This window comes from Grosmannia clavigera (genome assembly GCF_000143105.1).
Source record: "Grosmannia clavigera kw1407 unplaced genomic scaffold GCSC_161, whole genome shotgun sequence".
NCBI lineage: Eukaryota > Fungi > Ascomycota > Sordariomycetes > Ophiostomatales > Ophiostomataceae > Leptographium > Leptographium clavigerum.
In genome coordinates, this window is record NW_014040778.1 from 845,797 (window position 1) to 870,356 (window position 24,560).

General features: G+C 54.3%; 8 protein-coding genes across 8 annotated transcripts; 3 read left to right on the forward strand and 5 right to left on the reverse strand.

The window, feature by feature from the left end:
• Nucleotides 1-130: 130 nt before the first annotated feature.
• Nucleotides 131-1,759, reverse strand: CMQ_8282 (n-acetylglucosamine-phosphate mutase; the record flags this gene model as incomplete). Its single annotated transcript, XM_014315823.1, has 1 exon — nt 131-1,759. One exon carries the CDS (start codon nt 1,757-1,759, stop codon nt 131-133), a length of 1,629 nt encoding a protein of 542 aa, XP_014171298.1.
• A 1,114-nt stretch (nt 1,760-2,873) lies between these two features.
• On the reverse strand, nt 2,874-3,467 carry CMQ_8121 (uncharacterized protein; the record flags this gene model as incomplete). Its single annotated transcript, XM_014315662.1, has 1 exon — nt 2,874-3,467. The coding sequence occupies one exon, from the start codon at nt 3,465-3,467 to the stop codon at nt 2,874-2,876; it is 594 nt and encodes a 197-aa protein (XP_014171137.1).
• A 3,486-nt stretch (nt 3,468-6,953) lies between these two features.
• Nucleotides 6,954-7,139, forward strand: CMQ_8149 (h aca ribonucleoprotein complex subunit 3; the record flags this gene model as incomplete). The annotated part of the gene is made up of 1 exon (XM_014315690.1): nt 6,954-7,139. The coding sequence occupies one exon, from the start codon at nt 6,954-6,956 to the stop codon at nt 7,137-7,139; it is 186 nt and encodes a 61-aa protein (XP_014171165.1).
• Nucleotides 7,140-7,642: 503 nt separating this feature from the next.
• Nucleotides 7,643-9,058, reverse strand: CMQ_8043 (proteasome maturation ans ribosome synthesis protein; the record flags this gene model as incomplete). The annotated part of the gene is made up of 1 exon (XM_014315584.1): nt 7,643-9,058. The coding sequence occupies one exon, from the start codon at nt 9,056-9,058 to the stop codon at nt 7,643-7,645; it is 1,416 nt and encodes a 471-aa protein (XP_014171059.1).
• A 2,951-nt stretch (nt 9,059-12,009) lies between these two features.
• CMQ_8142 (uncharacterized protein) lies at nt 12,010-13,050 on the reverse strand (the record flags this gene model as incomplete). Its single annotated transcript, XM_014315683.1, has 1 exon — nt 12,010-13,050. The coding sequence occupies one exon, from the start codon at nt 13,048-13,050 to the stop codon at nt 12,010-12,012; it is 1,041 nt and encodes a 346-aa protein (XP_014171158.1).
• Nucleotides 13,051-16,015: 2,965 nt separating this feature from the next.
• On the forward strand, nt 16,016-17,692 carry CMQ_8218 (gamma-butyrobetaine hydroxylase; the record flags this gene model as incomplete). The annotated part of the gene is made up of 1 exon (XM_014315759.1): nt 16,016-17,692. The coding sequence occupies one exon, from the start codon at nt 16,016-16,018 to the stop codon at nt 17,690-17,692; it is 1,677 nt and encodes a 558-aa protein (XP_014171234.1).
• A 499-nt stretch (nt 17,693-18,191) lies between these two features.
• CMQ_8140 (peptidase s9 prolyl oligopeptidase active site domain containing protein) lies at nt 18,192-20,467 on the forward strand (the record flags this gene model as incomplete). The annotated part of the gene is made up of 3 exons (XM_014315681.1): nt 18,192-18,293; nt 18,361-19,132; nt 19,290-20,467. 3 exons carry the CDS (start codon nt 18,192-18,194, stop codon nt 20,465-20,467), a joined length of 2,052 nt encoding a protein of 683 aa, XP_014171156.1.
• A 149-nt stretch (nt 20,468-20,616) lies between these two features.
• CMQ_8051 (tRNA-splicing endonuclease subunit) lies at nt 20,617-23,948 on the reverse strand (the record flags this gene model as incomplete). Its single annotated transcript, XM_014315592.1, has 4 exons — nt 20,617-21,162; nt 21,223-21,757; nt 22,055-23,545; nt 23,605-23,948. 4 exons carry the CDS (start codon nt 23,946-23,948, stop codon nt 20,617-20,619), a joined length of 2,916 nt encoding a protein of 971 aa, XP_014171067.1.
• Between the last annotated feature and the right edge of the window lie 612 nt (nt 23,949-24,560).

The following is a 24,560-nucleotide window of genomic DNA, read 5'->3' on the forward strand; positions in this document are numbered from 1 at the left end:
GATCACATAACAAGTAAAGCGTAAAGCAATGAGCCACGTTCGTCAAGTCGTCTGCTAAGGATGTTGGAGGGCTGAAAAGAGCGGTAGAGAGCGCGGTATGCATCGGTATTTTGGAAGGAAAGGGGTGAAATCAAGTGCTGCCACCGTAGTGAGAGACGATGCGGGCGACCTGCTTGGCAAGCTCGTCGGCCTCAACACGGGTGGCGGCCTCAGCGTAGACACGACAGGCATTCTCGGTGCCGGAAGCGCGGGCAAAGGAGCGGGCGCTGGTATATTTGCGAACGCACTGATCGATCTCGTCCTGGGCGCCGGAGGGGTGGCTGAGGCGGCGCTCGGCGTCGGTAGTCTGGAAGACATCCTTGTCGAGGACCTCGACGCGGACGAGCCGATTGGGTAAATCGGAGTACGTCTGGGCCCAATCGCGGAGGGTCCAGACCTTGTGGGCGAGGATGACCTCGACAAGGAGCATGTCGGAGATGGCGTCGCCGACCGTCTGGTTGATCAGATCAGCGACGGCAGCGAGAGTGTCAAGGGCTTCCTTCTGGGCGGGCGACTGAGGCTGGGTGGCGGCAAAGGCCTGGACGGCGTCGGCGGAAAAGAGCACGGTGCCATGGCCGTTGGCCTCAAAGTAGACGCCGACGTCGAAGCGGCAGGCGGCATGGTGAAGATGCTTGACACCGGTAGGCGTGCAGACGACCGGCAGTCCGAGATGCTGGGTGATATAGGCCGTGGACGCGCCATTGGCATAAGCCGTCTGGACGACGCCGATGCGGAGGTCGTCAGCAAGACCGGCCGCCCGCACGAGATCGGCAATAAAGGAGGCTGCAAGCGAGGAGATCCGATCGCCATCCAGCATGACAAAGCCGGCTTCGGGGTCGAGCCAGTAGTAGATCAGCCGATCAGCATCGCCGTCAAACGAGCAGCTGCGCAGGCCAGGCACCGGCTTCGGCGTAGGTGGTGCCCGCTGTTTCGTCTTGACAAAGTCGGCACCGCAGTCGAGGTTCAGCACCTCAGGTCGCAACACGTCAGCGTTGAGCACGTGCACGTCCAGCTTGCTGCTGTCGATCAGCTTGAGCAGTTCCTGCAGCTTGGGCCCGCCCACGCCGTTGGCACAGTCGACGGCCAGCGGACCGGCAATCTTGCGGCCACGCAGCGCCCGTGCAAACGCATCGCTCAGCTTTTCGTAGTAGCCCGCCTCGCTGACCTTGCCGTAGGCCAGCGGCGTGCCCTCGGTGTTGGTGCAGCGCGTCAGGTAGTGCAGCTGCGGCGTCGTCACGATGCGGTAGTCCCGTGCCACCACGTCCGTCGCTGCCAGCGCGTCCGCCACCGCTGCTGCCAGCGTGTGTCCCGACGGCCGCGTGTCGCGTCCGTACACAACGCGTGCCGGTGCTGTCAGGTCGATCTTCAGGGTCGTCGCCAGCTTGTGGTACAGGTCCAGCAGCGCCTCGTCCGACGGCGCGTTCACCAGCTTCGTCGCATATCCCTCCCACTCCTGCTCCAGCATCTCGCCCATCGGGTCCACGATCTTGACCCCGTTGTCGGCTGGTGGGTTGTGGCTCGCCGTGATCATCACCCCGATCGCCTGTCCGCTCAACTTGCGGCTGCGCAGCCCCGCCAGCAGCCCGACCCGGAACGTCACGCCGTCGAGCAGGTCCGCGTTCATCCGGAATCCCGCCGTGCCATACTTGTACACGTGGTTGGCCCGGATCGGATGCTTCTTGGACGCCTCCAGCAGCTTCTGGTCCGCAGTCGACGCCATCTTGGATGATCGGTGGATGTGAATGGTGGGATGTCCAAGGCGGCCGCGAATGACAACAGAAGAGGTGCACGGTCGTATGATCAGTCGTCTTGTGCGTGTGTGCGCTCGTGCGTGCGTCTGTCTGCCTCGTGAGTCCGCTGACGACTACCCTGAGCTTGGTATATCCGTCTTCTGTAAAGTGTACAGAGTCCGGATTACGCCCGCGTATAAATATTAGACGCCCTGTAGATCCAGACGCTTTGGGCTTTTCTCTTCACAATTGTCGGACAAATAGTTTGTCCGGGTTGGAGGGGCCATAGCTTTATCTAGCAAAATTCCTGAAAAGTGGCCGCCCTTCTAAGGCTGAGGTACCCACCATGACGAGCCGCAATATTAGCAGGTGGCCCCTGTTTTCTCAACTGCTGTGGGTCTATCGACTGCAGCGACGGGATTCTTTGTCGTATCTCCAACATTTGTTCTAGCCAAACAACATTATTCCTTTATTCAATACGCCTGTCGAATTCACCGAACGACAGTCTTTCACTCACCACACACAAACAGTATATATACCGCCAAAAACAACACAAATCTGTTTTGTCTCTCTGCACACTCACAGCCCACAACATGTAAGAAACACGATACTCCATTTTTCACTGTGTCCGCAGTGCACATCTGTTTGCACGCGGACATAGGCATCACTTATTCAGAAGGACGAAGAGTTGGTTATAAAACAGTTTTTCTTATTTTTCACTTTTTTTTGCTTTTATTTTTCAACTTTTTTGTTGGGTTTAAGGATTTTTTACGCAATGGGTTCGGTCAACCCGTGCTGTCGGCGCTCTACCATGAAACATGAGGGCTGCGGACGCACTGGGTACTACGTGCACTTCGAAAATCAATCTCACCACTCAATCCTGAGGCTGTCAACATCTCGCCAGCTTCCTCTGCAGGGGTTTCGGGGTAGGCCTGATGGCAGGCCACAAGAACGATAAAACAAGGAGGTTGGACGACCCGATGGCTTAAGGTCGGCTTTCGGCCATTCGGTTGGGCCACCGAGTCATTCATTCCTTTGATGTCCCCTCACTCTCGCGGTTGCTTCATATGCCCGTTGATCCCGTCATCTCCTTCGGGGGTTCGCTTACGAGCGGGAGGGGCGCCGGGGACGGCTGCTGCCCTCACCAGCGTTGTCGTTGTCACTGCTGGACGCACCGTCATCCAAATCCTTCGCTTCGCCACGAGCCCACCGCTGGATTTTCAGGCTATGAGACTTGGAAGGGACTCCCATGTTGGGGTTCCACTTCAACACCCTCTTCTCCAGCGTGCGAAGCTTGCGCTCAATGTGCTGCGTGTCTGCGATGGGGACCCGAGTGACTGGGTTGCGCATGATATCCGTGAGTGCGAAGTCGAGTAAGGCGCGGGCGTTGTCGTTGAACTTTTCCACGTGGGGCGCCGTCACCGCGTACTCCTCGCAGAAGAACTTTCGGAGCTCCTCCTGCTTGCTCTCCACACAATGCGGGCAGAACAGCTTCAACTTCATCGTGTCGACAGCCTCTTCGCGATCGACACCGGGGCAGTACTGGCGATCCTTCACAAGCTGACAGGGCACATTGGCCCGGTTCGGCAGCTCGAAGGACGTGCCATCGTGCTCATCCGGATGCGTCTCGCACTTCTTCGTCAGCCAGTTGTACTTACACTGACACTGGTACTGGATGATCCGGTACCCGATACACATGGTGTACGATTTGAGTGTCAAGGAACTTACTTACTGAGAAGGAGAATTGGTTATGGGGATTCTTTGCTTTGTGTATGGTAGTTGGCCGATTAGATTGCGATGAGGAAAGAATAAAATCAATTGCTTCCTGGGAAGTCATCGCCGGCTTATATATCCTATGAATGAACAGGTTTCACCATCACTTGAACAAAAAGGACACACTGAACAGATAGTTCATACTGGCATGTTGCTCGGTAGCAAAGAGAATCGGCGATCAATAATGAACGGACAATGAACAAATGCGTTGTAGAGATTCTCTGAACGTGTAATCAAAGACCTTTGCACAGCCATGGATGGGACATCGCTCTTAGTCCTGGTGAATGGCGACCGCGTAAAGAGCAGTGTCCCTTAACGGCTACTTTGTATTCCTCCTTCTGGCTAGGTAGCCCAGTACGAGTGATTTTATTCTTGATGTTCCTTTATCTTTTCATCTTCTTCATCAAATGCTATGATAAATCATAGCATCGCAGCTACACTCCCCTAAAAAACACAAGTCATATTCTAGGAGGCTCCAAATTATGTCTTTTCACATCAATAAAATCCGTCGAACTTCGATTCATACTCCATTTGGTATCGGGATACCGGGTTCACAATTTTGTCACGCAGCTTAAGATGTCTCAGTATGCCGCAGAACCTTGACTTCGGAGAGTGAGTGTAGTTCAGTAATTTTCCAATGGTAACGTAGAGTAGACGGTTGGAAAACAATGCAGCAGCCTCTGTCCATACTTCGTTGCAGTGTTTTGTCCATATAGACTGCATATCCCAAGTCCCCTGCATTGTAATCCTAGGCGGGATCGACTCATAGCGGGAGAAGCACGCTTATTTACGTCTTGTAAACCACAGTTCCATAATTTGCAACTTTGGCATCTGTAAGGCCATGTATCCTGCAAGCTCGAGAGCTTTTTCTCCATGCGCACAAGGATCTAGGTTCATATCGGTAAGAGCGAGAGTGCGTAGCTGTGGCCAAAAGCAAGCCTTTCGCTTTGACGGCAGAGCTTTGGCCGCTAAGAAAAATAGGGTCGCATCAATAATATGCGATACCGTTAAGCTTTGCAAGTATCAACTTGCTTTGACGAGCACGGCTGTGGCGGCTTCCTGCTTGTATAGTTTTTTGATCGCATATCCTCTGGAATAGAATGTGACGGTTTCATGACCATCTAAATGTAGATGTAGCTCTTGAAGCGAGCTCGGTAGTCGTTTCTTAACAATGCCAGTAATGAAATCTGTACTTACAGGTTTCTCTTCCTTCATAATTTCTCAATGATGCTCATGTTTATAGGCCTACCACATACTCGGCTCAAGCACTATTGCTCTATGTGTGTTTCGCGAATGTTTTTCGAACCTGACGACAGTAGCCAGTGAATCAACCGAACACTGATCACGCGATAAAATCGCCGACTGATTACAAAGCTCCGAACGATGTTCAGTCGACGAACTTGGCGCCCTACGTCCTTGGCAAGAAAGCTAAAATCCACACTCAATGGCGAGGACCCCAGCACGCGGCCAACGGCACCGCTATAAACGGTGAGCAACCTATAATTGCCGTTCAACCATCCATGGGAGTTTTGTGCAGGTTCCTTCAACTCTGACGATGCTTGTCATATGCTGTGAAGTCGCTATCAAGATCGTCTAGATACTCGTGTGGATAGTCTTGCTGTAGCCGAAAATCACAAAATGTGTGGCAACCATCGCTACACGACGCGGCGCTTAGTTCCACGATCATTCCGTGCTCGCTGGTGTCGTCCACTAGCTGGCTGTCCCACGATGAGAGTACCGCTAGGAGCGTCCATAGAGCCCTTGTGAAGGTGGCATTATTACGCTTGATGGTTTCCGCGTCTTCATCTATCTGGCATCTAGAACAGTCATAGTCGTCTAATCGTACGTGGAGATGATATCCTAAACGCTCTTTTGCGGCGTGAACAACAGCGGCAAATTGGTCGACTTCGAAGTTATTGATAACCAGGCGTCGAAACGTGATGCGCTCAAAGAAAGAGCTGCATGACATCTCAAACAATCTTTCCATCAATTAGGACAACTTTTGGGGGAAAAGGCTGATGAGTATTTCCTAGCCTGCGTCTCCATTTAGCTCTTGGACACTGGTAGAATCCACTGATTTGCTGGCAAAATTGTTGCAGGCTGTGCCTTCCTTACGCGGTAATGCTCCTTCCCCATCTACAGTTTACGATACACATGAAGGAACGAGTCCCAAAAGCAATTTTGTTGTTTGTGTGAGCTCTAACTGAAAAGTAACAATAGAACAACAAGAAAATCAAGAATAACAAGAAGAACGATCCCCCCAACGCTTAAGTTCGGTTCTTTTCTGGCATGGATCGGCGACTAACACGACCGGCTATAAGTTTAGATTCTATTTAATGCAATCCGACCTTGGGCTGATACGTGATTTAGACGGCCAACCCCGGACACACCGCTTGGCTGCCCGAGAACTCTCCCGCCTGCTTCGGCAGTCCGCGAGCGGGCGAGAAGATGGCCACAGCGAAGGACTGCAGCCCTGATTAGCTAGAACCGGCGACAAGCAGCAGCCGCAGTGGCGGCGTGTTCTGCGGTGCAACAAGAGGAGGCTGAGCGATGGGTCGCGTGGTGTGAGATGGCCGATGATACATGGGATGACAGATTAGACGCTTGGGACGACAGAGTAAAGGCCTGTGACGTCAACTTAGAATCTTCGGAAACCCGAGAAGAGGCTGCACTGTGGACCGCTTTGCACGAGGCGGCCACCGAGGCCTGGCATTCCAATTTTGAGTGCCTCAATCACTGAGAAGCTATCGGTGATCTAGTCGACGACTAGGAATGGGACAGAGACCAATATATCGACGAATGGCTGTCAAGCCATGCGGCCGCAACGGGCCATTTTGCCAGCGGCATAGGGGCACCTATCAATATTATTATCCTTCGACTCTCCTAAGTCAGTCGTGATCCCCTCAAAACAATGGTAAAGTTCTGTCTAACTATTTTGAAAGAACCCATCCTCCCATCATTCTTACAACATTTTATCCGGCCCATGTCGTCTGCCTCCCCGTGGCGAGCCGGGGTAACTTTAGGGGCAACACCACTTTTAAAAGCCGAACGATACAACTCCATGTTGATATAATAAAGTTTCCTCTTCTTCTTCTTCTTCTTCTTCTTCTTCTTCTACTCCTTCTTTTTGCACCTCGTCTGCTTCTTCTTTCTATTAGTTGACACACGATAAGCCGATAAGAAAATGTTAAAACCACTGTTCATTGGGCTTTCGTAATGGAGACCCACTTTTCACAAGATTATCAGCAAAAAAATGAAAGAAAAAAAATCTTAACCTACCAATACAACAAGAACAAGAAACCAGGACCACAGCGACCGAAACCACAACGGACCGTACTCTGTACCGCCGCTCCTCTAGAAACAACTGCCGCTTGAAAACGTCAAGGCATACAAATTTCCCCACCCGCAAAAATGCATCTCATGTGTACCGTCGATGCCTCGGGCAAGCGTACCTACACCCTGAAGAAGATTACGAGCGACGCCAAGGTGACCAAGTCTGCCCACCCGGCACGCTTCTCTCCCGATGATAAGTGGTCGCGCCAGCGGGTGACGCTGAAGCGCCGCTTTGGTCTGCTCAAGCTTGAGAAGCAGCAATAGGTACGTGCTTGCAATGGAGATGTCGTGGATGCAGAATTCGGCTGACTCGGTAATTGGCGAACAGAGCAGGCAGGACGTGTCTAGGTTCCATTGCTCCGGCTGCAACACAGATGCAGCCGCTGGGGCTTAGAAGTTGACTGGGCGAAATATCGAGCTGTCGAGATGGAGATGAAGCAAACCGGGAGCTCACCTTTCAAGACACTGTCCCTGCAGTGCAGCCGGGGAAAAGACGATAGTAGCGATAGGCAAGGGCTATGGAGTTTGTGCACAGGTTGTTTCAGTATTTGGACAAGGCGTTCTTTGCTTTGATTTGGGTCCATGCACGCAAAGCACAAGGACCGAGAATTTGATTTTTCGTTTCGTCTTCATATTTCTCTCGGCAATATACAAACGTATAATTTCTGGTCCGGACCCCTTGCAACGCCCGCGAAAGTGATAACTTTTATGATCATGACTGAGTGCCTCCCTATTTCCCTTCCACCCTCAAAACGTCTCCCACTCGCCTACTTCCTCTTCCTGGCGTTGACACTACGCCCGGCACCCACGCGCACACGACTGCCGGCATTGCTGCGCACGCCGGTCAGCAGCCCCGGCAGGTAGTCCTCGTCCATCGCGTCGCGCACACGCAGGCGACGCTGCTCCTCCACCTTCTTGGTGTACTCGGGCTGGTCCTCGGACAGGATCAGTTCGCGGCCCCAGCCCTGATGGCCGCCGCCGCTGTGGTCCGTCAGCTTGCCGCTGGCGCTGCCGTGCACCGGCTTGGGCACGCTGAAAACGTTGCCACGCTTGTTGAACTGGAAGTTGCGCTTCAGGTACAGCCGGAAGTTGCCGCCCTGGTCCGTCGAGCAGCTTGTGCGCGTCAACGTCGCCTGTCCGCACGACGGACAGAACTGCTTGGTCATCTGCCGTGTCACTGCGAAACAGCCGTGGCAGCGCAGCACCCAAGTCTTGACCCGTGTGATGCGCGCCAGGGCAGGACTCAGCAGGTTCAGGTTGATCCGCAGCGCCACGTTCTGCATCGCAAAATCAGACGTCAGCAGAGCCGCCTGCAGTCGCCTCTGAATCGGCTGCTCCGGATTGCCGCCACCGCGTTCCTTCGCCTGGTGCTTCTTGAGGTTCGACGGTGTGATCCACTCTCCACCACCGTCATCTTCATCTGCCTCCTCCTCCTCTTCTACCTCTTCCACCTCCTTCTCATCTGCAGCCTCTTCTGTTTGAGGCTCTTCTGCCGCCTCAGTCTCCTCTCCAATGGCACCGTCTAAAGACAAAGCGCCAACTTTCTCCTCCAATGTAGCCGCCTGCTGGGCTTCGGGCAACACCTCGGATGGCTCCTGCTGTGCTTCCACAGCATTTGCTGTCTCTGCCTCTTTTTCGGCCCCCTCGGCTGTCTGTGCCGCCGCTTCTGCGGCTATCGCCGCCGGCGACTTGCCGTTGACGCTCTTCTGGGCAGGCGTCTTGCGCAGTCTCCAATCGCCACCATTGTTTTCCAACTCCAACTCATATGTGAGCGCGAGAAGGTGGATATCAGGCCGGCTGAGAACCTCCAGGTCGCCAGTCCTCCGTGCAAAGTCGCTGACAAACTTGATGCTCTCAGGCTTGGGACTGCGCAGCTTTAGGAAAGGGAGAAGCGTCGTCTCCACACGCGTTCGTGTGACCTCATCCCTAATTTCTTCGATAACTGACGGAATTGTGTACAGCTCATCGGCTTGGGAAAGAAGCGTGCTCACGGTCGGGTCATTCTGAATGATCGGGCCTGTGTCGACAACCAGGCAGTAAATTGGTTTTGACGAGAGAACGGCAGTTGTGGGCGCCGTCGCAGGAGCGCTTGTCGCCACACTTGGTTGTCCTTCCACTTTAGACTTTTCTGTTCTTGTCTGTGCTGGCAGGCTTGCCTGTGCGTCTTCCAAAGAGGCCGTCATGGTTGTAAACGATGCTGAAGAAAACCCTACAAATATGCCCGCCATCGAGTCCGATATTTTTTTTCTTGATAAGGCGTGGGGTGGACAATTAGTGTTTGATAAGTGGGTCTGTTGTCGATTACTAATTTCTACTGCCCCTTTGGGACATACGGAGTACAACTCAACAGCTCGCACCATGAAACATCCATCTTCCTGGCATCAACCGAGGTGCGTGCAATACATGGCATGCTACGGAGTATAGGAAAATCCTTTTATGGAATTGCAGGGTCCAAGAAATTCATCGGACGCAATAGCGATGGGACAATCGGGTGGCTGCAGCCCAGCGCCGTACAAACAGATTTTGTGTCAGCTGAAATGGTGTCTACTGCCACGACATCTATGCCACAAAGAATCATGGCTCCCACTACTCAGAGTCTGGTGCAATATATATCTACGGAGGCTGAACATAGGGTCTAAGTTCCAGCTTTAGGATGACGAACGTGTTGTAAGGGTCGACTTCTTGATTGGTTAGAAAATCCGAGCAACCCAAAAGAGGCTCCTGCGTGGAGATAACAAGCGGTGAGATTTATGCAGAAAAGGCCCTTGCTATTTGCATCTCTATGCTGTTTGCAGTATTAAGCTCTTGCTTTCTGCTGTAGGTGTCCGCTTCTCTGGTTCCACGCAATTCTCTTGTGAAACTGGAAGAAGAAAGTACGGTCACGCATCTTACAGCAGCAGCAGCAGTTCAAAAGCTAGCTCGGCCCTTTTCAACGAAGAAATGGGTGTTCACCTTAATAAAGGATGTTGAAAACTTGTTCAGTTGCTTCTCACTTTATCTTCAACTTGCCTACATAGCTCCAAAGCCGATACGCCATCGCGTAACTACAATGTCACCTTCCGCTACACTCCCACCACGAAGCAGAGATGGAGAACTCAATGATGGAGAAACCAACGGTGTGTCATGGGATGACACCTATGTTGTTACAATGAGAGCTGTGTATGGCTGGAATATACGAAATGATGACGAAGAATGCTACGGTTTTGAGCCCAGGTACGCTTCTAACTTGCTTCTCTGCTTTTGCACCCGAATACTGAAACCCGGTTTGAAACCCGAACAGGCATCCTTCAAACGATGACAGTGACCAAGACGGCACACAAGTGGACGAACTGACACCTATCCTGCAATCGAAAAAATATGCGGATATGCGCTCTACAACAAGCACGCCCTTCGACGAGAACAAAGTCAGCAGTGACCCAGATACGTGTTGCGGCTGCAGCATTATCTTTTTGCTGGCCCAGCGCCGACTCTGGTGGGCGTTGAAAGCTGTGCGAGACAGAATCGGAATTACAAGACTACGAGGGTCAAATTGATAGTGCCAACCGGTGCCAGCCTTGCCATAATGCCAGACAATTTGTATACGGTGATCTCGCCAGTCGGACACACCTGTTGGGACCGACTGAAAGGTATCTGCAGGGAAGACGTGCTACCCGAGACAAGGACACTGACCATTGCGTCAACCCGCACTTTGCACGGCTTGCAGCAAAGAGCGATATGCCGGAGCCGGCGTCCGATGTGGTAAACGAACCAATGCGGAAGGGAACGGCGCCGAGATGACACGCGATCAAACGTTCAAGTTGAATCGTCTTGCTTGGCTCCTGACACGTGGACATGCAAGATCCGCAGTTGGTTCGGCACGTGGGATGTCCGAGTATGTGTGGAGTACCGAGCAGATTGCGATGCATTGGAAAAAGGAGTACATTGGAGCACAAGAGCATTGGTGAGATTAGCACGAGGCTTACGACAGACAAATCAGAAATCAAGGCAAGGCGGTATACCCCGTACGGTAACGAAGACTAGCGAATGGGATAATACGGGCATAACAATGTGGGAATCAGCGAGTGGGCTCGGGTGTGGTATGAGGTGATGTGTAAGTGGGTCATTCCAGGTCGAAAGAGGGACTGAGAAGGGCGGATATTCGATCGACAAGACGATCTCGACGGGGGCGCGTCGGCTGACCCGCCTCGCCGTTTGACTAGAGTGCTCCGTAAGCAGCTGGTTTTCCTGCTTTTGATGGTTTGTTTCCACCAGGACTGGCATTCGACAGCTTGGCTGCACAAGTAGGCCCCATTCCTAGCGTTCCAACCGGAGCAGAAGAAAAGCAATAAATAAACAAAAATAGAAAACAAACAAGATGACGAGCCAAGATGCTTATTACGCGCTTTTGCGTTACCCGATTCTTACGTGGTTGCGAGCACAGACCAAAATTGCAGCCGGTCTGATCACCTCGGTGGTACCTCCGCTTTGAGTAGGTCAGACTCTGAAACGCACACACACTTTATCGCTCTATTTATAATATTCCCAGCTATGGCAATCTTGGCAGTCGGTACAGAGTGGTTGGTAGGCACTGAATTGCAAGCGCTATTCGAGATACCCCTGCATGAGAAATTTGCTCATCGGGGACCAACTGTCTGATTGAATGCCTTTTACAGATGGCTCTGGTCACGATGATTAGAGATCAGTTTGCGATGACTGGTTCAACTGCACCATTCAGTTTCGTATTGCTCCTTCATAAAAAGCTTTTAAGGTATGGTTAATAGAAAAGGAGTGAAAACCTAATATGCAAAATGAAGAGGCAGAGCGTAGATGAGTTTGGATGAGGTCGGATACAAAAGAGAGTTGGAGAGCTGAACAAGCAAAGCCAAAAAAAAAAAAAAAGATAAAATAAACACAAGAACGGCAACGCCCCCTAATCTTGATTCACAGAAAAGGTATTGCTGTGGATATATGGCCCTATCGGACGTTCCCTTTGACCTGTCCGGTGCCCTAGCGGCATCGCGACTACATAAAAGTAGATACATCGTCGGTGGAAGAAGTGCAGAAATAACCAAAAGGCGCCTCAGAAGCCGGACCTCCAAAAGCAAAACCGCCCCCAACAAAAAGGAAAGAGCAAAAAGCTGTTGGAGCGACCCGCTCAAGACCAGGTGGCAATGAGCGAGAGGCTGCCAGCCGCAATGTTGCCACCAATGCCATCAGCAGCCTCGTCACCCGGCAGGTAGGCGTTGGTGCCGCTGCCGGTGCCGTCCAGGGACGAGCAGGTGGAGCCATCCTCGGTGCAGACCTTGAGAGCGTTGTACGGGCCGCCGGCGCTGCCCTCAACCAGGGCAGAGGCATCGAAGCCAGACCATTCGTTGTTGGAGGTGTTGGCGAAGTCAAACTCGAGCCACGGGCAGAGGAACTCGCCAGCCACCGTGGTGGCGATGGAGCCAGACGAGCAGCACATGCCACCCTGGCTGTTGCCGTCGAATGCGACGTACTGAGACGAGCCGGCCTTCAGGGTGAAGGTCTTGGCCTCGAAGCCAGTGAAGAAGCCGTCGATCTTGCCGTCCGAGCCAATCTTGTTCCAGATCTTGCACTGAGCCGTCGAGGACATGTCGTTCACAACCTTGACGGTATAGTCGTACTTGTCGGCGATGCTGGCCTGGACGAGCACAATGTTGGAGCCGTAGCCATCGCATCCAGTGTTGCCCGTGTAGGCGATCTCGGCCATAGTGGCACGCTTCTTCTCCGAAGAGCAAGTGGCAAAGGCCGAGTACACGGAAAGGCCGCTACCGCTATCGGTGCTGGTCGAAGTCGATGCGGCGGTTGTAGAGGCGGCGGCCGCGGCAGAGGAGGTCTTGCTGGAGGACACGCTCTTGCTGGTGGAGGCAGCAACAACGGTGGAGCTCGAGCTCGAGCTCCAGCTCGAACTGGTAGAAATGGAGCTGGAGCTGGAGGTAGTGGGGGTGGCGGAGGCCACAGAAGTGCTGGTCGAGGTGGCAGTCGACGTGGCGCTGGTAGTGGGCTTGTAGGCCAGCTTGAAGGGCGAGTCACCCTGCATCCACGAGACAACCTTGCCGTCGATGGTGGCAGTGACAGAGACGTCCTTCTTGGCGTGCAGAGCACGATGGTGGGCGTGGGACGGGAGAGCTGACGCGCCGACGGCGGCAAGCAGAACGAGGGGTGAAGTGCGCATGTTGACGGCTGTTGTTATATGCACAGAGGCCAAAATTGTTGGTGTCGTTTCGTGAGAATCGTTATATGTACTTATCCAAGTTGACCGGAACTGGCTCGGAAATAAATTGACTGCGCTGTTGATTGCTTGTGGTGATGTTGGCCGTTGAACCTGCAAGGAGCGATGAGATGTCCAAGGAGTGTGGGTTGCTAGTAAGGAGCGTGATTCTTCAAGTGGAAGAAATACAGGAATGTGTCATAGATGCAGACAGACGAGTTGGGAAGTGAGAGACGCGGGCGTCGGGAGTTAGATATAAAGAGTGGACGGACGACCTTGGTGTGAAGGGGGAGAAAGGAAGGACAAAAATGAGTGGAGAGAAAGGAAGGGGAAAAAGGCGAGAAGGGTAAAGAAAAAAGGGGACAAGGAGACTAAGGAACAGGGGGAAGAGAGGCCGAGAACGTTTGTGGTCGCAGAGATTGCAGGAGTGGGTCAGACCGCAGACGAGCCAGCGGATTTGCGTGTGCGTCTGCCCAGAAGGACTTGCCAGGCAGGGAAGTGATGGCGACGTTACGGGGCGCTGGCGCAAGCTGAACTGGAATGTAAGATACTCGTGGCCCATTGGCAGCCAGACCGGTCGGCATCCTGGGGGATGGTTGGGCAGCCAGCACGTGCATAAAGGTAGCAGAATGCGTGCCCAAGACCGAGCCTGCACCGGTTCCTGCAGCATGTGCGGCGATACACCATCCTGTGGCCTCTTTGTTTTTCAATGCTTGTGCAGGTACTCCGTAGGCCTTTGTGGAGTTCAAAGCAGGAAACGATGTCCGGAATGAGAGAAAGGGGATAGGCAGCGCAGGGATGGGCCAGAGCAGAAAAAAAAAAGGAGCCAGGGGTACCTACCAATCATGCGTTCTGTATTGGCGTAGTGGGGTGCTCCGGCTCGGGCGAGTAGCCAGAATAGCCAGTCAGAGGCCGGTGCCTGGAACTACCGTCGAGGCCATGAGATTGGGAAAGTTAGTCCAATTTTGGCTAATTACTATGGGACGAACTGCCCATGCAACTGATGTATTCCCCAGGTACGCCCCATACAGCGGGTACCTGAGAGCGACGCACAGCCCCTTGCACTCCCGAAGTACACCTGCTGCTTGCGTGTCTTGCTGGGGAGTTGCAGTACGTGGCAGCTTGCGCTGCCACTGTGAGCTTACGAATACAGCAGGTTGCAGCCTGTGTCGTCGTGCCTTTAGTTCCTGTCCACTTTAGCCCACTTTCCACTCCATTCTCGCCGGTCTCTCAAGTTTTTCCAAGCCGGTCTTCCCTAGCGACAATAGGCAAGCGCTTCTGAGGCGCATCGTGCACTTTTTGGCTATTCCTTACGTACACGTACGGAGTATGAAGCCGAGTTCGAGTGCCACTTGTATCAGCGAGTACAAGAGCGAATGCCCGGATAAACCTGCGATATGTCTCGGCTTTCCCCATCAAAATGCCGTCGACGTGCAGCTGTGTGGAAACCTTCTGCACGCCCTGTTCCGCCCGCGCGTATCACACACACCTCTTGTGCTTTTGTGCGCTACTATTACTCCGAGACCAGCGTCTTGGACTGACGTGGCCCTCGGACAGCGCATCGCTGGGCCGTCCAGCCCTCCCGAGTCATGCCTTTCCCTACACGATATCTTTTTCCACGGCCCGGCTGGGCCTCGCCTCTTCCGATGTCTCCCTAGATGGATGGATTGCGCACAGGGCTTACTGTGACACTTGATGCCTGTCTGCCTTTTCCGGCCGCATTCCTCTGCCTCCATCGGCCGCCCATCTTCAAATAACCGATCATAGCGGCCCTGTCCCAGCCATCTGCTGCCGCGCGCCAGCAAAGCGCCGGCCGATAGCCCGGTCGGTCAACGTGGCCACCTAGCCAGGGTCTCGGCTGGCGTCGTTTTTGACCGCCACTCGGGATCCATTCGTCGACGACGCTCTTGAGGGGTTTTCTAGGCCGTGTTCACCGTCGGCCGTGCCTGCTGACTGCTTCGTCCCTGGGCTGCCACGTTCCAGAACGCTGTCCCGGCTAGCCCTGTCTTCCCATGCACGGCAAGTATCCAGCCGGACTAGCCTTGGTTTCGCTCCTCTGCCTGCCGACTGCTGCAGTCCACCACCGAGTGGTGCAGCTATTTAACCCAGCCAAACGTTCCGCCATGCAACTAGTCCAACTAGCCAGACTTTTTGCCCATGTTGGGTAACACTGCTGCTTGCTAATAGGCTTCTACTCGTCATGAACATCGAGCATGCCGTTACGTTTGCATGCCAAGGCGAAGCTTTTTCCTGCCTTCTGTCATCCTCTGCATGCACACTTCATCCATCACCACGCTAGCTTCTCCCAAGTGCATCCCGTCCGACTTTTCACAGTCATGGGTTGCATCTGTGTACTAGTCAAGCTGTTTTTTTTTGTTCCTTTTTTGCTTGCAGAGTTTTCTTCTTATTTCCGTTGCAAGTATCACCGGCCTGCGGAAAGCTGCTGCGGAGATTCCGGATGCTATTCGTTTGAAGTTTTGTCTTGCGGTCGTTCGTCCATATTTTGGCGCATGTACTCCGTACGGCAGAATGATAGGCCCGCACGGCTATTGGTGTGTGACATTTCACGTGGCATGTAGTCCAGTCACGTGACCGTGCCCTTTGTTGATGAAGCCGCTACCTCGGCCTCTCGTGTGCCAATACCATCAGGCGACTCTCGGTTGTACGGCTCCTGTCTTCTAAACGGTTGGCTACTAGATCACCAACCCCTTAGTATTGGAGAGTGCCTGGACCTGGTCGGTCTAGCCATCTTCTCTCTAATCTGTAATATCTCTACAGCTTCAATATTTGCATTTTCCGGAAACGGTAGGCCGCTGCCCTACTTCGACATCCACTAATCCATAGTGTCGGACAACGGACAAAGACTTTCGTGCAGTTTATTGTTTGTCTGGACAACTCTCCACTATTCGCTCGTACATCCTCTGGGACCATGTCTCCAAGCAGCCGTTTCTCCGCTGTCGGTCATCTCGTCCGAGGTGGCGCCCGACCTGGCTGTGGTATGGCCACTGCTCTGGCCAGACCAACACTTCTTGTGGCAACACCGGCCCGACCAACCACTGTTGCTGGCGTGCTCCATCCCGCCTCCTCTTTTCAGCAAACCCGCCCCATTTCTATCCAGCGCGTGCCGGTTCGAAGTGGCAAAGTGCCGGCTGAACCAGCCATCAGGAGCCGGAAGCAGACTCCCACCAAGGGCCATCCTTTCAACCCGCAGAAATCGACCACTGGAAGGCTGCGTGCAGCTGTCAGTGGCGAACCTGGCTCGCCGATATATGGCAAGCTCCTGAAAGCTGCCGTGGTTGGCGAGAAAGGCGACAGCCTGAGCCTGCAGTATGAGGGTGCGCCTGAGGCAGTTTCGGTGTCGACGTTTTGGCTGCGCGACAGCTGCCAGTGCGAGCACTGCGTCACGCTTTCGTCCGGACAGAAGAAATTGCGTTCCTCAGATCTGCCCGAGAGACCGGCCGTGAAACATACCGCCGTGGCCGAGGATGGCATCCTTAGCATCGAGTGGGCGAAAGAGACCGATGCGCAGGCGAGCAGCGAAAGCGGAAGCGACACTCCGCATGTGTCCACCTTTGCTTCTGATTGGCTTCTATATCGAATGGCCGGTCTGGCAGCGCCGTACTACCCGGCGATGCCAGAGCGGCGGTTCTGGGACAGGGCCCGGCTGGAGCGAGAGCTGCGGCCAGTGGCGTTTGAAGACTGGAAGGACGGCAACAGCCCCGAGTTCTGGCGCGCACTGCTGGACTTGTATCAGCTTGGTATCCTGATTGTCGATAGGGTGCCGGAGACGGAGACGGCGGTGTTGGACGTGGCGAACGCCATTGGCAACATCCAGCACACGTTCTATGGAGAGACGTGGGATGTGGTGTCCAAGCCGGACGCAGAGAACGTTGCCTACACCAATGTGTTCCTGTGCCTGCACCAGGACTTGATGTACATGAACGATCCGCCTTATATCCAGCTGCTTCACTGTCTCCGTAATGATTGCGACGGCGGTGAGTCCATTTTCAGCGACAGCGTGCGTGCTGCCTGGGAGATGGAGCTGCAGCATCCTGAGCTCATCGAGCCGCTGGCCACAACGACTGTGCGCTACCACTATGAGCGTAATGGTCACTACTACTTTCATGGCCGGACCGTGCTGGAGCGCAAGGCCAAGTCAGGGCACATCCAGGACACGGCCTGGTCGCCGCCGTTCCAGGACTCCTTTTCGGCACCGCATCTGGCATTTGGTGAACACGATCCTTCCAAGAAGCCCGACGACCGTATTCTCCAATGGCGACGGGCAGCAAAGGTGTTTAGCGACAATGTCGAGGCACCGCAGAACGTGTATGAAGTCAAGATGAAGCCGGGACAGTGCGTGCTTTTCAACAACCGGCGCGTGTTGCACGGGCGCCAAAAGTTCAACACGGCCCAGGGCCATCGCTGGCTGAAGGGCACATACATCTCCGAGCAGGCCTTTTCCAGCAAGGTGACGGCCATGATACGCGAGAAGAAATATGCACCGGCCTTGCCGACGAAGCTGCCGTTGACGGCCTTGCAGACCCGGGAGTCGGAGCTTGCACAGGTAGCCCGCCTTCTCAAAGAAGCTGGCCCGGCTGCGACCTGAAACCCGATTAGGGACTGCGAGCAGCCATGCAAAGATGGTACCATGGGTCAGCATTGATTGTATGAAGTATTGACAGACCCGTATGCATTATGCATCCTGGAGCGAGAATAAAAGCGAAACTTCAAATGGCAGAGTGAAAGCTGCCGTCAACTCGTATGCTCTTTCCCTGACAATACGGGACTCGTAGCATTGGTGGCGGCAAGCGCGGACGCATCCGTGCCTTCTTCGATGGCCATGTTTCTCTTTATGGGACTTACCGTCTACAGCATTTCTGCATGTTCAAGGAGCGAGGAACGAGTTATCTCATGTTTCAATCTTTGCTTTATGAGCTACCTACTCATGACCATTCTTCCCAGAGCGCAAACAATCAATCGAGGCCTCTGCTGCTAGTCGTATCTCATTATGTGACGCATGTTGCATAATTAGGATATCGGACTGCCTAGTCAACCCCTCACTTGGTGGCATCGAAAACTTTGAAACAAATTCACAGCCAGCAATCATGACACTGAAGACAGTTGCGCCGTACGGTCACTGGGACAGCAAGATCTCAGCAGAGGATGCAACTGCGGGTGTGCGCAGCCTGATGTCTCCGCGGACTTGTGTAAGTCTCAACGTGGCAGCGTGACGGCTTGACGGTGAATGAGTGGGCTGGGTTGCTAACCCGCTAGCCACACACTGGACGAGCATTTTTTCTCGTGTCGACCCCTGATGGTGCCAATACGATTGTTGAGGCCCCTGCGAGCCAAAAAGACGAGGCGTGCAGCGTTCTGCCTGATCCCTGGCGTGTTGGCACCAGCGTCTACGAGTATGGCGGCCTGCCGTATGCTATTCTCCCCCCCAAAGTCAAGCAGGGCCAGCGCATTGTCTTCTCCGACCCACGCGACAATGCCTGTTGTATTCTCGACGTCGACGCCGGATCGGTCACGACACTGGTGCCCGGAACACCAATCCTTCGATACGGCGACTTCCACGTGCACCCTGGTAGCTGCGACGATGTACCCCGTCCCTGGATCCTCGCTGTTCAGGAGGATCACACACACCCCGAGCCGGCTGAAGTTCGCAACTACATTGTTGGCATCCACGTGGACACCGGGGATGTCGTGCGAATTGTTACAGGCGCCGACTTCTACTCGTACCCGCGATTTGCTCCCACTATAGAGGACGGCTATCGTATCTCCTGGCGTCAGTGGGATCATCCAGACCTACCGTTTGATGGCGTGACACTGCACTGGGCAATGTGGAAGCCAGAGGAGGGACATGATACGTGCCTTTCTAAAGTCGAGCTTGTCGCTGGTGACAAACGCCAATGCATAGGGGAAATCGCTTGGGCTCCCGACGGCAGCGTCATGTTCGGCATGGAGCGTACGGGCAGCAACTACAGGCAGCTCTTCCGGGCTCGGCCATCTGCCAATGTACAGCTCGAGCCTGTCATTCTTGAGGGTCTACAAAACGTAGAATTTGGCGATGCCTCATGGTTTTTAGGGTGGTAAGCATGCCTCCTCCGTCTTCGTCTTCGTCTATGCGCTGCAATACAGGCTGACCGCTAGCCAAACTTTCGCTTTCCTGACAACAACCACTATGGTGGCTGTCTACACAGACTTGGGCAAGAATCAGTTGGCTTACGTGGACCTGACAGTTGGAGCTTGGACCCCTTTAGATGTCGGCCTCGTTGAGATGAAGTTCGATCCGCTCGCGGCGCTGTCGGCCTCATCATTTCTGGTCATTGGAAGCGGATATACCTCTCCTACGGCACTGTATCGCGTTGACCTGGATCTCGATAGGATTGTCAGTGTCCTGAGAACCTTCTCAAACGGAAAGACAAAAGCAGTCGATGGGCTGAGCGACTATTGTGTGGCCACACCTCTGTACCGCTCTACCGACACGGCCTTTGCACCGGACGTTTTCTCGACGCCTACGCTTGTGCGTGTCCCCGTGATTGCTTCTTCTACGACTGACAATGATGACAGCCCAACGCGCGACGTTTTCGGCTGGTTCTGGCCGCCGCACAATCGGTCGTTTATCGCACCTCCCAACACCCTGCCACCACTGATCGTCAATCCACATGGTGGCCCTACAGGCTACACGGCGCCAGGACTACATATGATCCCGCAGTACTGGGCCACGCGCGGCTTCGCGGTTTTTGCTATCAACTACAGCGGCTCTTCGGGCCATGGTCGTGCCTACCGCGACAGCCTCTGGACACGCTGGGGGCTGCTGGACCGGGATGACGCGGCTGCCAGCGTCTCTTTCTTGGTAAAAGAAGGCCGTGTGGACGGCGCCCGTGTCGGCATTGAGGGCGGCAGTGCAGGGGGGTACAACGTGCTGCAGAGCCTGGTGGCCTACTCGGCCGGATTGGCGACCAAGCCGGGTGGATTCGATTGCAAGGGCGTTTTCACTGCTGGTGTCTGTGCCTGTGGTGTTGCCGACACGGCTGCGTTGTCTCGCGATACCCACAAACTCGAGAGCCGTTATGTTGATCGGCTGCTATGGCCTCCAGGCACGTCGGTCGAAGTGCAGCAGCGCATCCATCGCGCTCGGTCGCCGTTGTTCCATGCCGAGCGGATCACAGCGCCACTTCTGCTGGTGCATGGGGACCACGACACGGTTGTGCCAATTGCACAGAGCAAAGGAATCCGCGACAGAATCCAGGCACGCGGCGGAGACGTCGAGCTTGTAGTGTTGCCAGACGAGGGCCACATGTTCAACAAGGCTGAGAGCATGGTCCAGTATCTTCAAGCGCAGACGAAATGGTGGAAGAAGACGCTGTTAAGGTAGGGGCGGTTATGGCTGCAAAACAAGTGGATAGCTTGGATAGAGATTGAATAGTACAATATTCTCTTGTAAACAAGAGCTTTTAGTTCCCCTTTGATTACATGATAGTACGGAGTACATCCAACCGATATGAACAACAGATATATTTAGCTCTAAGCTGGCAGGCCATGCCAGATCTGACCGGACAACAGCGGGCTGGGCTTGATCCAGTCGGCGATGCCGCCGTCGTCGTTTTTGGGGCTGCCGGGAGCCCACTTGTCGCGGTGACCAGACTTGACCAGAGCGGGCGGGTGACCCAGAAGCAGGTCAGCGACCATGCGACCGAAGACGGTGCTGCCGTGAAGGCTGAGGTGCGTGGTGTCGCCGTCGGTGAGGTTATACTGTTGGGCGGCATCGCTGCCGAGGGCGGCGACATAGGCGAGACTGGCCGCATTGAGATCGCAGAAGCGGGGACGCAGGCCACCGTCGGCCGAGCTGAGGGAGCTGGAGACCTCTTGGAAGGCCGTATGGGTGGCGAGACGGTATTCGCGCAGGTTGTCGACGACGGCGCCGTCGGCGTCAAAGTCGCGGCGGGTGAGCGGGCTCAGAAGGATGGGGATGCCGCCGGCGTCGAGGACATCGCGGGCCATGCGAACGAGGAGCTGGCGGTAGTCGTCGAGGGAGACGCCGCGAGAGGGCATCTGGTCGTTGTGGCCAAACTGAGAGCCGGTCAGAGGGAAGAAGGAACAAGGCGATACATAGCACGGAAAACAACATACCTGAATGGTCACGTGCACAGGAGATGTGGGCACGGCCTGGCACACTTGGTCGAGTACCTCGTCCCAGATGCCATACTTGATGTAGTCACGGGTGGTGGCGCCGTTGCGGCCGTAATTGATGCCGTGTGCTCCACGGGCCAGCAGCGACAGGAAGCCGGTGCCCCAGCCACCGCCACCAGCAGATTGGGCGGCCGTGGTGGAGTCGCCAACGAGGAGGAAGAGAGGAGGAGCACGAGGAGTTTCCGGTTCTGGTGGCTGGACGAGCTGCTTGTCCTTGTCGTCGGTGTAGCGTGACGGCGACTGTGACATGGCCAGTCTGTTCAGCCGGTCCAGCTCCTGCTGCTTCCGTTTCGCCTCCCGAGCCAGGTACAGAATTGAGCCGAAGGTGAAGACGGCTATGACGTGAAGCACGACGCTCCAGTACGGCCCGGGGTCGTCGTTATCGTCGTGCAATAGGAAATAAGGTGCCATTATCGACCGTCTCGGCGTAGTCGTCTCAAATGGGGGAATATCTTGGACGAAAGAGGTGTGATGGCTGGCGAAAGGGGAAGTGAGGAGATGAGATGAGACAGCATAAGATGCATATTATGGTAAGGCCATATTATGTAATCGTGTCGTCATATGACCGTGCGATTGGCCGTGTGTGCGCAATGTTCATACTGTCACCATGAGATGGAATTATGTCCGTCTTTGAAAACATGCTTCAAGAATGTAAATCGATTGAGTGGTACTAGTAAATTGAAGCACAATATTGAACAAGCCGCAGATTGGCCCCAAGTCGCCATGCTCAGCCGTCTTGCAGCATGTTCAATCCCGATTTCGGTTGCTGGACCATCGCCGAACCATAACTTCCCGAATTTGAAACCGCTGCAGAAGGTCCGATGCGCTATCGCCAACCGCCGACGGCGGAGGCACGTCCACGTAGACAAGCACAAGACTCTTGAATACGGTGGACAGAACACGGTTAACACTGTGCAGCCAGTGCCATGACTTGCGCGGCGCCTCCCGACCGTTGGCTTTCCACCAGGCATCTGAATACGACGGCATGACGATGACGCCAAACTCGGCGTGGTCAAGCGCCGGACCCTTGCCGTACAGCAGCCAGTCCACACCGAATTTGATGCCGTGACGCGGCACCCACCCGAGTGACCGGAAGTGGTGGTACACGGCGTAATGTACTAAGAACGGGTCGTCTGTAGACAGCGCGTTCGGCGTCCGAGGTGGAAAATACGAAAATTGCCGGCACAACGAAAACAGCTCTGCCGTCGTCAAGGGTTTCTTGGTCTCGGGATCGGTAACGACCAGGGCACCCAGGCCGTAAGCGAGAAAAAAGGCCTCTTCCGCAGACAGCTGGAGATGCTCCTTGTTCGCCATAGGCAGCTCCATCCCTTTTGTTAATGCTTCGCTCTTTTTCTTGTCTGCATCGCGCGGAGACTGTTCTGTCGGCGAGGGGGCAGTACACTTTGCAACACCGTTGTCTGCCGGTGCTCCTGAATTCCCATTCATTGCCTGACCACTACTAACCTGCTTGGCAGACGTTGCTGACGGGATGTGGTTTGGACTGGGCGGATCCGAGCACTGGAACGTCGTGGATTCGACGTTCGCAGCAAATCGGACATTTTTCTGACGCTTCAGTGTGAGTGTGTCACTAAGCTCCCCGTCGATGGCATTGCCGCTGCATCCTTCCTCTTTCTGTTCTGGGGAGATAGGCTCGATAGAGGCGCCATTCACACTGGCTCCAGTACCATTGGCCGGAGTGCCCTTCAGAGAGGACCTGCCGTTCTGATACGGCTGCTGACTGCACGACTGAAAAGGTTCACAGGACTCTGTGGCAGCCGGATGTGGCCTACTGAGCTTTGCTTTGGGAGGAAACGCCTTGAGGTAGTCCGCCGCCGAATTTGGGAGGGCCAGCAGCTCGAGGGGGCCAACTGGTGGCCGGAACAAAGGCCTTGCAACACAACCGTTTGATGGGTCTTCGTTGCCAGGCTTTACCAACAATGCCTGGACCAAGTCTGCCTGTGAGTTTGGCAGTGCCAAAAGTTCTAACGGGCCCACTGGAGCTTTGAATGTGGAGCCCAGGCTCTCCTTTGGGATGCTTTTGTCGGCGTGACTAGGGATGGTAGGCGTTTCCTCCTCCTGTTTGAGAACGGTCGGTTGTTCTTTTTGTCGCTGAAGTGCAAGTGCAGCTGTTGCAGCAACCTCTTCTTCGTAGCGTTTCCGCTCGAGAGCTTCCAGCTCGGACCGGCCACGTTCCCATTTTGTGCTGGCTCGCTCCTCGCGACGTTTAGCCGTGCGTTGTTCACTGGTTTCGCCAAGTTGCCGCCTGTGGCTCTGTTAGCCTCCGCTAGAGAGCTGGGGTTGTTTTCTATGGAAAAAACGCACTGTAGCCAGCTTGGTTCGCTCCGGCTGAGAGAGCCTTTCCCAAAGAAACCTTGGCACCACAAGTCGCTCATAGACGTTGAGTCCGTGACGTGCACAGAACGAGTTTCAGGCGACCAAACACCCTCGTGGACGATGGATGGCTCGACAGCGGGCGGGTACACGATCTGTCGAACCCACGCAATAGCCAAGTGCAACAGCGACACTGGGTTGCTGGGGTAGAATGTTGGCAGTGGAAAAGTGCGCAACGGGATCGGAAGAAGATATTTCGGGGTGGGGATATTGTTCGTCCTAGACGACAGACTCCGAACGTCACCGTTCGTTGGTCCCGACTGGGGCGGCTTCATGCTTTCAGCCATATTCACCTGGGATCATGACGGGGCTATTTCGGTGTTAGCACAAATGCGAATCCTAGGAACGTGATAATGCAGCGTAACACAGGAATGTTTCTTTGCTTCGCTCAGATACCGTTGTAGTCTATTAGGTTATGCAATCACAGAGAGTCGTATGAGGGCTCTTCTATGCACCGTTTCGATGTCATCACCGCGAAGGGGGAAGGTGGAAGAAGGGATGAGGAGAGAGGGGACAGGTCAGAGAACAAGGAAAAAGCAGGGGCGAAAAGACCTACAGGAGCGAGGGATATTTCACCCAATCTGTGCAAAGGGTAAAGGACACAGCCATTCAAAAGTCTCGAGAAGACTCGTTCAATCCTGCACTTGCAATCGCAGCGCCGGCATCTGCCGAAACAGTGTGTGTGAGCAATGTTCTTCCATGTTTATTGTCGGATGCTTTGTGCGAGCGATGAGAGTCAGCTAACAATTTTTTTTCTGCTTTTGTAGTCCGGGAATTTTCGGAAAAGTGGATCGGGGTTGAAAAAAAAAAGCAGCCACAAAGATTAAATTATGATATCCACAGCCTGTTTAGCCACAGAGCCCAGAGCAGAGGCAGCGATGACGCGC